Source organism: Rhincodon typus, chromosome 48, assembly GCF_021869965.1.
Source record: "Rhincodon typus isolate 14 chromosome 48, sRhiTyp1.1, whole genome shotgun sequence".
In the NCBI taxonomy this organism is placed as follows: Eukaryota; Metazoa; Chordata; class Chondrichthyes; order Orectolobiformes; family Rhincodontidae; genus Rhincodon; species Rhincodon typus.
The window spans coordinates 2,109,766-2,123,850 of NC_063379.1; the positions used below are offsets into that span (position 1 = coordinate 2,109,766).

Sequence of the window (14,085 nt, forward strand, 5' to 3'; positions counted from 1 at the left end):
GTCAACTCTGCAAAGTTCTCCTTACCAACATCTGGGGGCTTGTGCCAGAGTGAGAGAGCTAAGCTACAAACTAGCCAAGTAACAGCCTTACATAGCCACATACACAGAACGATAACTCATATCCCAGACACACTATTAGCTGGACTGATACAACTGTGGTACAGCACTGTGCTATACAGTCAGGAGGAAGCTTTCAACATTGACTCCATAACCCATCATGTCTCATGGCATCAGTTCAAATGTGGTAAGGAAATGTCCTGCTGATTACCACATACTGAACCTCCTTTCAGCTGATGAAGCAGTATTCCTCCATTTTGAACACCATTTGGAGGAAGCATTGAGAATAACAAGAGTGCAAAATGTAGTCTAGGTGGGAGACCGTGTCTCTATCACCAAGAGTGGCTCAACAGCACCATGCTGACATCAGAGTGGATGCTGCGGTAACCAACAAGAAGGAAAAATCTACTTTTGCTTAATTCACTCATGGGAAATGTGTATTGCTAGCTGCTTGAGGATTTATTTCCTGTTCCCTAGCTGCTCTTGAGAAGGCGGTGATGAACTGTCTTCTTGATACAGCTACAGTCGTTGTACTATAAGTATACCCATAATGTTGCTATGAAGGAAATTACTAGGCAGAATGCAATAATGGGGCTAAGCGATCCCACAACCAATGAATCAGATCTTAGCTCTGCATATCCAGTCAGGAATGGTGGCGAACAGTTAAACAGCTCACTAGAGGAAAAGGCTCACAAAATTCCCCATCCTCTGTAATGGGGGTAGGGGGACACAGCATATCTGGCAAAAGACAAGGTTAAATTATTTGTATTCAATTTCAGCCAGAAGTGCCCAGTGGATGATCCATCCCAATCACCTTTGATTCACTCCGGGTGATATCACGAAATGGCTGAAGGCACCAGATACTGCAAAGGTTATGGGCCTTCACAAAATTCCAGCAAAAATACTGAAGACCTGTGCTCCAGAACTAAGCGTGCCTCTTGGCAACTGTTCTGGCACAGCTACAACATTGGCATTTACCCAGAAGTATGGAAAATTGCCCAGGTATGCCCTATGTACAGAAGGTAGGTCAAATCCAACCAGCCAACTACTAATGTTGGGGCAACCTTTTCATACAGGGGGTGGTGTGTCTATGGAATGAGCTGCCAGAGGAAGTGGTGGAAGTGGGTATAATTACTACATTTAAAGGGCATCTGGATGGATACATAAATAAGAAGGGTTTAGAGGATATGGCCCCAATGCTGACAAATGGGATTAGGTCAGTTTAGGGTATATCATCAGCAAAATGACGGAAAGGGTTGTTAACAGTGCTGTCATGCGGCACTTTCAAAGGAAAAACCTATTTACTTTTACTCAGTTTCAACTCCACTCAGCTCTGACTTCATTATAGCCTTTGTTTAAATGTGGACAAAAGAACTGAACTCCAGAGGGGCAGTGAGAGTGACTGCCATTGATATGAAGGCCACATTTAAGTGTTTGGCATCAAGGAACCCAAACAAAACTGGAGTCAATGGGAAGCAGGGGAAAACTGTCGACTGGATGGGGTCATACCTACTCAAAGGAAGATGATTACGGTTGTCGGAAGTCAGTCATCTCAGCTCCAGGAGTTCCTTAGGGTAGTTATTTTGTAATCAACTTCTTCAAAGATGTTATGACACAGCTCTGGAGCAGGTAGGACTTGAACATAGCTAACTGCCCCCCTGGTTTATCTATTAGTTCAGTTGGCTGGATCGCCAGCTTGCAATTACCAGCAGTGCAGGTTCAATCCTTGCACTAGCTGAGGTTACTATGATGTTTCCACCTTCTCAACCTTATCCATCACCTGAGATGTACTGACCCTCAGCTTAAATTTACCATCAGTCATCTCTCCCTCTATGAGAAAGCAGCCCTATAGGACCTTACATTTACCTTAAAGGAAAATAGAGATTACATAATAGAATTCTTTAAGAGTTAAGGAAAGTTTTAACAAGTAGGCAGGCAGAGAGTATTTCCTGTTTTGGGGGGAAACAAAACCTGATGACATTAACACAGGATAATCACCAAAAAATCAAATAGGAGAATTAGGGAGAAACATTTTTCCACAGCAAGTTGGGAGAATGTGGAACTCGCTCCTACAGGGAGTGGTTGAAGAATTACAGCGTTGATGTGTTTAAAGGGAACCAGATAAACACAAGGGAAAAAAGCAATTCATAGAGAGGGGAAGAAGGAAGGCTCGGGGTGAATTAGCAGTGGCGTGCTGTGGTGATACTGTATAACCTACTTTCCATGCTGTATTGTCAATGGCAGCTGGACTAAGAGGAATGAGGTCCTGTTAGTGTAAGTGACCTCATGGCACAGAAGGCCTCACCTACAAATGTGTGCTGGTACCCACGGCTCTCTTCCTGATGTCACATTGCACAGAAATACGGATGTCTGCCAGTTCTTGATGGTTGAAATGGTCAGAGAATTTCTGTTGGGTTTTGCAAGCAGCTGAAGTCCTCACTGTGATTGTGTGAGTGAGTGAGTGTGATAGTCTTGCGGTGTATTAATAAATAAACTGATACAGCACATGTTTCTAACAGCCTGAAACACCAGCAGAAACCTGTGGATTCTGTCCCTAGCCCAGCATGTTACACAGTGACAGGAGGAGGCCCATTCAGCCCCTTCTCCAGCTTGTCCCAAAGGAACAGGAGGAAGTCCAATCAGCCTCTTCTCCAGCCTGTTACTTGGAACGTGAGGACCCCATTCAGCCCCTTGAACCTGTTCTTCCTTTCAATCAGATAATTTCAGTTCTGGATCTCAGTTACATTTACCTGACTTTACTCCACATCCTTCAATACCCTTATTCAATAAACATTTACCAGTTTCAATCTTGAAAGCTTCACTTGATGCTCAGTTGGTCTTTTTGGGGATCTAGGTGGGGCGGGAATGGTGGAATGGTGAATCTTTGACTTACACTCACCTTTCTGTGAGAAATTGCTTCCCACCATCATTCCTGAATGTTTTCGCTCTAGTTGCAATGTTCACCACCTTCTGTGGCTTTACTGAAGGAAATAGTCCCTCTCCATTGTTCCTTTAAGCATCTTAAATTCCTTATTTGCGTGACACCTTAAACTTCTAATCTCAGAATACAGGCCTAGTCCTGGTAGCTCTGTGGTGTTGTCCCTACCTCTGGAAAAGAATTCCAGGGTTTTAGCCCCACCAAACAGTTGGATTTAGAAACGTACAAGCATGGATAGGTGCAATCTTTCCTCAGGATTTAGCCTTTTTTTAATCCCTGTGATCTTTTGCCAGTACCAATATATCCTTCCTGTGTACTGAACACAAGACAGTGAAAGTAGATTACCATCTGTGAGAAATCATTGTGCAGTCATTGTGCAGATGTAGCCTCAGCTTTTGCAGATAACGGCCAGCACTGTGGACTGAGATAGCTTTGTGTGTCTGCAAACAAATATTAACTATTCTGTCAATCTCCTTCACAGTACATCATTTCAGGAGCATTAACAACTGAAATAAAGGACGTATCAAACTCATTCAAGGTCAGTATTTGCTGGGAAATTTGAGTTTGCAAATGCAAATCACCAGAGTAAGGTAAGCTAATCCAGCTGCAGTTGTTGGAATTGAAATTTAAGTAATTAGTAAACATGGGAACAAAAGATCATCACAGTACTGGTGAGCATGAGACCACTGTGGATTGCCGTACAAACAAATCTGGCTCATTGTTGTCCCATAGGGAAGAATATCTGTCGATCTTCCTCAGGCTGGCCTTCACATGACTCCACATCTGGTTGACTGTTAAGTGGCCAAATGAACCACTCCATTGTTTAAAACTGCACAAAGACAAAGGACGATAGAAGTGGGAGAACCACCCAGCATCAACTTAGGGCACCGGAAACAACAGCAAACCCTGTGCTGTCCATCCAACAAAGTCCTCATTACCACAGCTGTCCCACAGGCTGGTCACACAACAGCTTGACATAGTCATAACTCAGGGAATCGATGTCCTAGTCACCATCGTCACTACCCCTGGGCATACCCTGTCCCACTGGTAGGACAGGCCGAGCAGAGGTGAGAAACAGGTGGGAGGGAGTTGTCCTGGGGCATCCTTAGCATTGGGAGATGTCATAGGCCCTATGACGTCTCACACAGCATCTGGTCAAACCCCAACTCCCACACTGCCCTCAGCAAATTCTTCAGCTGAGGGCATTGTGGGGGCTGGGGTTTGACCAAATGCTGTGAGACGTCATAGGGTCTATGATTTGTTTGTACATTTGTTATTAGTTTATAAACTAAATTAAATTAATTTATTAACTATCCTATTTAGCACAGTGATGGTGCCACACAACATAGCCTCAATATGAAGATGGGACTTCACCTCCACAAGGCGACCACCCTTAGCGTAACTATCACAGATAGATGCATCTGCAGCAGGTAGACTGGAGAGGATGAGATCAAGTTTGTTTTTCTCTCTTGTTGTTTTCCTCACCACCGGCTGCAGACCCAATCTAGCAGTAATGTCCTTTAGGACTCAAACAGCACGATCAGTAGTGGTGCTGCCGAGCCACTCCTGGTGACATTGAAGACCCCACCCAGAGGACATTCTGTGCCCTTACCACCCTCAGTACTTCCTCCTAGTGTTGCTCAAAATGGAGAGACATTTAATAACATCTCTGAATGGGTTGGTTAGAACAATAGGTAAAACACACACAGGTAGAGACTACAGCATGGCATAAAATTAATATTGACGGGTACAACAAACTGGGAGAAAGTGGAGAGTTACGTTCTCAATAAATGATAGCGTTGGTACAATCATGAGGAATGAGCTCAGTTGAGGAAACTTAGAAGTGGTCTGGTTAGCGATCAGAAACGATCAATGCAAGAAGCCATTTGTGAGAGTGGTAGGCAGGAGCACAAACAGTAACCACAAGGAGGGATACAGTGTGAAGAAAGAAATAAATGGAGCCTTTTAGAAAAGGGTGTTTTAGTCTACATATGAGCTGGAAAAATCAGATGCGTAAAGGTAGCCAAATAGGGAGTTCATAAAATGTTATCAGGAGAGTTTCTTGGAACAGCACCTGATATTGTAAATGTGACAGGAATAATTAGTATTCTCACAGTGAAGGTACCTCTAGGCAACAGTAATCATAATACAATTGAAATTTGCGTTCAGTTTGAGGGAACAAATAGTTGGGTTCAAGACTAATAGTTGACAGTTATGAGGACACAAAAGCATAGCTAGTTAAAATCACCCAGAAAATTAGATTTGAAACCAGTTCATAAAGATTCCGTGGCAGATATTCAAGAGGAATATACAGAACAGGTAGACTCCAACGAAAAATAAAAATTCCAAAGGGAGGACACACCATTTGTAATTAACTAAAAAAAGATAAAGATGGTATCAAAATTAAAGAAAAAGCATACAATTACGCAAAGTTAAGTGGCGGGTCAAAAGATTGGATGGAATATTTTTAGAAATGCAAAGAATGGCTAAACAATTAATGAGGGAAAGATTCACAAATGATTGAAAGTTAGCTAGAAATGTTAAAACAGATAATAAGAGTTTCTGAAGATTTTTTAGAACAGAACAAACATAGCAAGCTTTGGTCTGAGAGAAAGTGAGTCTAGAGAATTAATAATTAAAAGGAAATGGCAGAGGAAATGAACAGATATTTTCTATTGGTCTTCTCTATGGATCTTCCAAGTAACATCCCAAAAATAGCTGTAAATCAGGTAAAGCCAAGAAGGGAAGCAGAGGTGAGGAGAAATCTTTTTCTCGGAGGGTGAAAGGTGGGGGAAGCAGAGTGCTTGAATATTTTAAAGGCCAAGGGGGCTACATTCTTGATAAGACAGGTTATCAGAGTAGGCAGCATTGTGGGTTAATCAGATGAGCCATGACTTTCTCGACTGGCAGTGCAGGTTTGAGGGGCTGAGGGGTTTACTGCTGTTCCTAATTTAAATGTATGTTCATATGTTTGGAGAAAAGAGCTGAACACAAGAGGGGAGATGAAAGTGACTGTCATTAACTTCAGGTTAATATTTGACCAAACATCAAGTGTTGCCAAGGAAAGAGTCACACCAGTCGAACAAGTTATTTCCATGGTGTATTCACTGTGACAATACCCCTACCAGTCAGAGTTCACTTGCCAACCAATCGGAATATCGTCTTCCCATGCAGCATAAATTAATGCTCCCTATAAGATTTGGTATTCTTGTGATTCTGTCCTGATGGGATAAGACAATCGACCAAAGACAATTTTGTGGCACCAAGACATTCTAACAAAATGATAACAAGCTCTGTACTGATTGGAATCAAACATGTGTATTTATATAAAACATACCATCGCTTCAGGACATCCCAAAGTTCTTCCCAGCTACTGAAGCAAGTTTAGGAAGTTTATTTATTTGCTGCTGCATGGTAGTAACTGCACAGCAAGGTCCCACAAAGATCAACAAGGTAGTGATCAGACTCTAATTGAAGTGAACTGGAGTACTCCCTTGTCTTCCAGCACCAAGGGCATTAAAACAAACGATGCAGTCACTTAATGCTTTGCTGTTCATGGAAGAAAATTGGCAGCCACTCTCCATGCTTTCCGTAGTAACTTCACTTTGCTAAAGTACTTTAGCCACAAGACGGTGTATATAAAAAAGAGGCTCTTCCTACTCTTGCATGATGTCTCTGTGAGCCTCTCAGGAGACATTCCCTAATATCATTGTGTGTGTTTTGCAGGTGAAGGTTGTATTTGCATCAAATGTTATCAGTGCAGTCATGGCAGGACTAGGGATTATTGCATATTCCATGTCCCTGTATTATCCATTGGTTTATTATGATTTTTACCATGGAGCACGCCGGCCAGTAAGTGCAAGTCTTGTACCATATCGAATTTTTAATCAAAACTGCAAGTATTGCCAAGGAAAGAGCCACACCAGTTACTTCCACGGTGCATTCTCCATGACAATGCCTCTACCAATCAGAGTTCACTTGCCAGCCAATCAGGAAATCCTCTTCTCATGCAGCATAAATTAATGCTCCTTTTAAGATTTGGTATTCTTATGATTCTGTCCTGATGGGGTCAAGACAAAATGCTTGATCCAGTGAGGCTCTTTCTCAGCAATATTAAAACAAATATTTCGTATGCTTGGACTTTTCAGGTTGATTATGACAGATACATTTTGAGTCCCCTCTTGAAAGTCTCATCTCCCAGGATCACCCCAATGAGACTGAAATGTTCCAAAGCAACTTTCATTTATACAGTAGTCACTGAAGGTCACTCCACTGCACCCCCCACCGACCTCAAACTGTAGCATTAATGCTGTCCCCTCCACACTTCACTCCAGCTTTGATGAAAGTCATCTAAACTTGAATTGTTAGCTTGCTCTCACTCTCCGTGGATGCTGCCTGACCTGCTGTGAACTCCAGCATTTCTTGTTTTAATTCCTACAGTGTCTTTAACATCCCAGGGCACACTTAAGGAGTGACCAATGGACAAAATTGCCAATGAGCCATGTGGTAGGGGGTCACCAAATGTCTAGTTAAAGAGGTCAGCCTTAAGGGAAGGAATTCCTGCATTCAGGGACCCAGGCAGCTGAATGGTGCAACAATGGAAGGGGATGCTCAGAAGATCGGAACTGAAGGAGTGCTGAGATCATGGAGGGCTGGAGACAGCACGGGTTGAGTTGCAAAGTGGATGGCAAAGTGCCTCGGTTCTGTACATGTACACTCCCTGCTGATGACAGGCCAGTCACCAATATAGCTCTCTCCAGTCCCTGTTTGCATGGATCAAAAAGCTAAAGTTCCCATTTGTCAGGACACTTCTCACTGTCAGAGAAAGCCCAGGCATCATAGGCAAAAGTTCTCCCTTGAGGCTGGGTGCTGATATGCACTGGGTCGGATCACTTTTCTAGTTTATTTATATGATAATGGCGAACTATTTATTTCTTTACTTTTATAATTTTTTAATGTTTCCTAAGAATTTGATCTTAAGTGTCTGTACCTAGATAACTTTGTACGTAAGGTGGCGCTGTAATGCAGCGACTGTAAACTTTTCACTATACTCATTTGAGTACATGTGACCATAAAGCTAATTCATTTCAATTCAACTCAGTTTACAGTTGGTTCCAGGCACGTAATTGTGACATTTCCTTATCTGCCTCTTCAAAGCAATACTAAATCTAGGATTTTAATGCTGAACCCCTGATGCTAAAAGCTGTTACAGGCTGAAAGGGAGTCGAAGGCTTCAAAGATGGGAACAACAGGAGGCCATTCAACCCCTCAACTCTGTTATGGCATTCAGTGAGATCATGGCCATCCAGTATACTAAGAGAAAATATCTTCCATGATCAGATGTCCCTTCAACACTCCCATGTTCCTCCAGTTACGTTAGATGTCCAGACCCTCAAACAGAGTTTGAAGAACACAGGAGCCCACCTGATTAAAACCAGTAAGGCTGACAGTAAACTTTTTTTTCTTCATTCATTCATGGATGAGGGTGTGGCTGGCCAGGCCAGCAGTTATTGCCCATTCCTAATTGCCCAGAGGGCAATTATGAGTCAACCACATTGCTGTGGGTCTGGAGTCACATGTAGGCCAGACCGGGTAAGGATGGCAGTTTCCTTCCCTAAAGGACATTAGTGAACCAGACGGGTTTTTTCCCGACAACCGGCAATGGATTCATGGTCGTCATTAGATACATAATTCCAGATATTTATTGAATTCAAATTCCACCATCTGCTATGGCGGGATTCAAACCCAGGTCCCCAGAACATTATCTGGGTCTCTGGATTAACAGTCCAATGATAATACCACTACCTCCGCAACTGCGCCTCAGCATAGTCCTTGGTCGCTATAGGAGTAATGTTGAAACACCATCCTAGTTTTCCCGAGACACAGAGGGCACCTGAATTCATTTCTCTCTTCAGATTGGGAAGTATCTTTGAGTTGCAAATAAGGAGGGAAAGAGAAGAAATAGGAGCAGGAGTAGGCCAGTCAGCTAATCAAAGCCTGCCCTGCCCTTCAGTACTGTTTCCCTAGCCTTAAATGTATTCAACAATGGAGCATCTACAGGGATAGTATAATGAGTCACTTGGAAAGTATGCTGATTCTCTCCAGATTTGTCACAAAACTTAATAATTTAATCAAAATAACAAAGTCCCTAATTTACCTGTCTGATGAATCAGTTTAACACTAAACACTGACCAATATCCTGTACTTAAACTTTAAATCTAACCACAGGTAAACAGCTCTGAACTATCAACACATAACTCTACCAGTTCTACACTAACACTCTTTTAGAATTATTACCACACATCTACATGCAGACAAAAAATGGCACAATGGGTGAAGAAAAAAGTATTGGGAAATCACAGTTCAATAGCACCAGTTCACAGATGAGGCGACATTTTTCTTCCCAAGGCCTTATATCTTCCATTTTCCTTCCTTCCAGGTTCTTTCACCTTTTTGTGAAGGCACAATAATTATTCTGTTTCACAATCACGGGTTTGAGGCAACAACTTATAGCAAATGGTGGGAGAGAATAAGTGACCAGTTCCAGGTTTGAGTTATTTTGCTACAGAGAGATTGAAACAGACTCTCCTTCTTCCAGTCTGGACATCCCTTGTCTCTATATTGTCCAGACCCAGGAACCACTCTGAGTTTTCATTGCTATGAAGCAGAGGTCGCTCCCCCGACCCCGAATAACGAAAACCAAAACACCTAGAGAAGCTCGTTTCACTTCGTAATCTGTTAAAGGGAATGTGAAAACTGGTATAACTTGCCTCTCACCTCCCAATCTGTTATAAAGGGGAGGTTAAATGAAACAAACTCTATAATTAACAAGTAACAATTTATTTATCTAACTCTAACCGTGAACAAATTAACAGAACTACTAATAAACTGAATGATTCCCCCTTAACTACTAACCATTCCCAAATAAAACAAGATTCTAACGGTGTGCTGTTCCAATAAATACAAGTCCCACTTACATAAACCAAATTAAATTTTAAAAAAATTAAAACTTAGTCTCTCGAAATTACAGCTAGGATATGTCTTCTGGAATGTTTGGTGCCTTCTCTGCTGTTCTTCAGTCAGGAACACCTTTCTCCATCAAATTCTTGTATCAGGAATATTAGTTAAGAGTGCTATCGTACCCTAGAACCCCTACAGTGTGGAAACAGGCCATTTGGACCAACAGTTCATACTGACCAAGCCTCCAAAGAGCATCCCACCCAGACCCATCCCTCTACTCTATCCTTGTAACCCTGCATTTCCCTTGGCTAACCCACCTAGCCTGCACATCCTGAACACTATAGGCAATTTAGCATGGCCAATCCACCTAACCTGCACATCTTTGGACTGTGGGAGGAAACTGGAGCACCCGGAGGAAACCCATGCAGACACAGAGAGAATGTGCAAACTCGACACAGATAGTCACCCAAGGGTGGAATCGAATCTGGCTTCCTGGTGCTGTGAGACAACAGTTCTAACCACTAAGCCGCCTTGCCACCCCTTTAATCATATGATGGTTTTTGGAGAGCTTAGAGAATTCTGTGAGAGCTAGTGATTTACTCTTTAGGACTGATGGTTAACTCTAACAGATGGGAGTTGCTCTCACATCGATTTTCGAATGCCCTCTTCTTTTATACCCTTGATGACCTGTCAATTTCTTACAATAGGATTAGTCCTACGTTGTCCAAACTATCAGATTTAAATGTAATTGTTTTTAGTCTCTAAGTGCCTGGTTTAAATTCATTGGCTGATTTTCAAACAGGTTGCCTTAATAACAAATCAAACCACTGTCTGGGTTGTTAACCACACAGCCTTTTGTTATAACATTTCAATTTCAGGAGCTCTCTGTGCACCTGCACATTTTTTTAAAATCTCCAAGCCTGGAAAAAACACATAATCTTTTAAAGGGACCACACACTCTTTACCCCCATCATTTTACAAACATCAAATACTCTACCAACTTCACAACATTATTGTCAGGCTGATGATATCCGGTGTCCATAACTGGTCACAGTTGCACAAACCAATCAGCAATCTGTTGCTGGCCAAAACTCATCCTGCATATCCATCCCATTTTCTGAGCCATCCTATCCCTCCCTCCCCCACTGCTTGCAAAGCAACAGTGTAAATGCAACTCTCAATTAATTCCAGGCCTCCTCTGGAGCACTGTGTGCAGATCTGGTCACCCTGTTATAGCAAGGATATTATAAGCTGGATAACGTTCAGAAGAGATTTAGCAGGATGTTGCCAGGAATGGAGGGTTTGAGTTATGAGAAAAGGCTGGGACTTTTTTCACTGGAGCATAGGAGGTTGAGGGGTGATCTTATCGAGGTTTACAAAATAATGAGGGGTATAAGTAAGGTGAATGGCAGGAATCTTCTCCCTAGGGTGGACGGTTTTAAGACAAGGGGGCATATTTTAAGGTGAAAGTAGAAAGATTTTAAAAAGACATGATGGGCAACTTTTTTACACAGAGAGTGGTCTGTGTGTAGAATGAACTTGCAGAGGAAGTGGTGGATGTGGGTACAGTTACAGCGTTTAAAAGACATTTGGATAAGTATGTGAAAAAGAATTGTTTGTAGAGATATGGCCTGGAGCAGGCAGGTGGGACTAGTTTAGTTTGGGGATTATGGTCGACATGGACTAGTTGAACCGATGGGTCTGTTTCTATGCTGTATGACTCTATAACTGTATAACTTGTTTCCAACAGTGCAACAATTCCTTCCTTAGTCTTTGGATTTTAAAATGACCCTTAATCCATTCCAATCCATGATCAAAATTTAAACAAAAGGCACAGTGAGGTTGTTGGCTTGCTTGCCGAGCTGGCTGGTTATCGTATAGACGTTTCATCACCATGCTAGGTACCATCATCAGTGCGGCCTCTGATGAAGCATTGTTGTTCTACTCCATTTGGTATTTATGTGATCCAGTCTGTTAAGTTGGGTTGTGTCATTTCTGGTTCTGTTCTGCATGGGAGTGTATATGGGGTCTAATTTCACATGTTTGTTGATTGCTGCACTACCTTACCTAGCATGGTGATGAAACGTCTGTACGATAACCAGCCAGCTCGGTGAGCAAGCCAACAAGCTCATCCACAACCTGAGCTACAAACTTTCACAAGAACCTTAAAAGACACATTCTTTACAACAGAGAATTCTATAGGCTCACAGTCCTTTGAGTGAAGACATTTTTCCTCATTGCAGTCCTAAATAATCAGCCCTCTGTCATCTCTCCGCTATGTTTTAGATTCCTTGATCAGCGGAAACAATCTCTCAATGTCTACCCAATCCAGCCCTTCAGCATCATGCATGTCTCACTGAGATCACTCCTCATCCCTTTACATCATCCACACCAGAGAACTTACTTAGCCTCGCGTCACAGAATGAAAGTGAATTGACCCATTAGGGTCTCCTACTATGTCCACTGGGGTTGCTGTTCAGTGACTAACTTCAATCACCTTTTTCTCCAAGGATTGGGCTGTATATTTCCATCCTGGTGGGTCGAGGTCTGCAGTGCTTTCCTGGCGTGACTGCGTAAGGCAGTTGGGATCTCTGGAAGCTGGGAAGGAGTTAAAGATAAACCCACCCCACCAGGTTATGTTACAGGACACCAGATGCCTCCACCTCCTGACAAAGAGAAGCATGTCACTGATCTCCCTCGAGGGGGAGGCGATGGCCTAGTGGTATCATCGTTGGACTGTTAGTCCAGAGACCCAGATGACATTGTGGGGACCTGGGTTCAAATCCCACCATGGCAGATGGTGGAATTTGAATTTATAAAATATCTGGAATTAAGAATCTAATGATGACCATAAATCCATTGTTGATTGTTGGAAAAACCCATCCGGTTCACTAATGTCCTTTAGGGAAGGAAACTGCCATCCTTACCTGGTCTGGGCCTACATGTGACTCCAGACCCACAGCAATGTGGTTGACTCTGGGCAATTAGGGACAGGCCATAAATGCTGCCTGGTCAGCAACACTCTCATCCCATTAATGAATAAAGGGAAAAAAAGTTATTCCCCCATGTCACAATATAAATTGAAAGAGAAAGGGCAAGAACCTTAGAGGAGCAAGCTTGCCGAAGAGAAAAACAGAGTGGGAGCATTGTCAACCTCCGCACTTGCTTCACTACTGGCTTTTTTTTTTACTGAATGCGCATATGTTTATTTTCACCTGTCGTGTCAGTGTCCTTACGTGTCTCGACTGTCATGAGCAAAGCAGGTAAATGTCATTGTGCTTTCATCCACAGATGGCCCCGGTCAGCTTTGTGATCCTGTTACAGTTGTTCACTGTGACTGAGTTGGTGATGGCTATTGCATGCGCCATGATCATTGGCAGGAACCTATTCCGGTGCTGTAACCTCAACTCTGTATCGGTAAGAGGCAGGCAAGGCAATGCAGTAAACAGGCATAAACAGGGCTGGACTCAGTCTCCCACATTGTGATCTGAGTGTGCCAAAACCACATACAATACCATTTCAGTTAAAAGTGTCAACAACAAAAATAACAAAGGCATCACTATGGCGAGACAAACAAGTCAACTGGGGGACAGATAGATTTCTAGAAGGAACAAACTGGGCTAATAAGGATATTGAAAAGCAGAGCCCTGGGATTTATTTTACATTCAAAACGTGGAATAGAAAATCCCAGACATTATATTAAACTTGCATAGAACTTTATAATGAGACTTGTGCATGAACTGTGCACCGTTTGTTTCCGTATTACTCTGGGAGTCAGTGTACAGCTCCATTGTCTGTATCACACTGGGAGTCACTGTGTACAGTTCTGGTCTCTGTATCACACTGGGAGACACTGTGTACAGTTCCGGTCTCTGTATCACACTGACAGTCAGTGTGTACAGTCCTGGTCTCTGCTCACACTGGGAGTCACTGTGTACAGTTCTGGTCTCTGTATCACACCGAGAGTCAGTGTGTACAGTCCCGGTCTCTGTATCACACTGGGAGTCACTGTGTACAGTTCCTGTCTCTGTATCACACTGGGAGTCACTGTGTACAGTTCCGGTCTCTGTATCACACTGGGAGTCACTGTGTACAGTTCCGGTCTCTGTATCACACTGGGAGTCACTGTG

At 42.8% G+C, this 14,085-nt stretch overlaps 1 protein-coding gene across 1 annotated transcript in view; it reads left to right on the top strand.

The window, feature by feature from the left end:
• LOC109922390 overlaps positions 1-14,085 on the top strand; it is an 84,417-nt gene that overhangs the window by 56,827 nt on the left and 13,505 nt on the right. The window contains exons 8-9 of the mRNA XM_048620746.1: positions 6,722-6,847; positions 13,247-13,372. Coding sequence (XP_048476703.1) covers positions 6,722-6,847; positions 13,247-13,372 — 252 coding nt within the window. The remainder of the gene's footprint in view (positions 1-6,721; positions 6,848-13,246; positions 13,373-14,085) is intronic.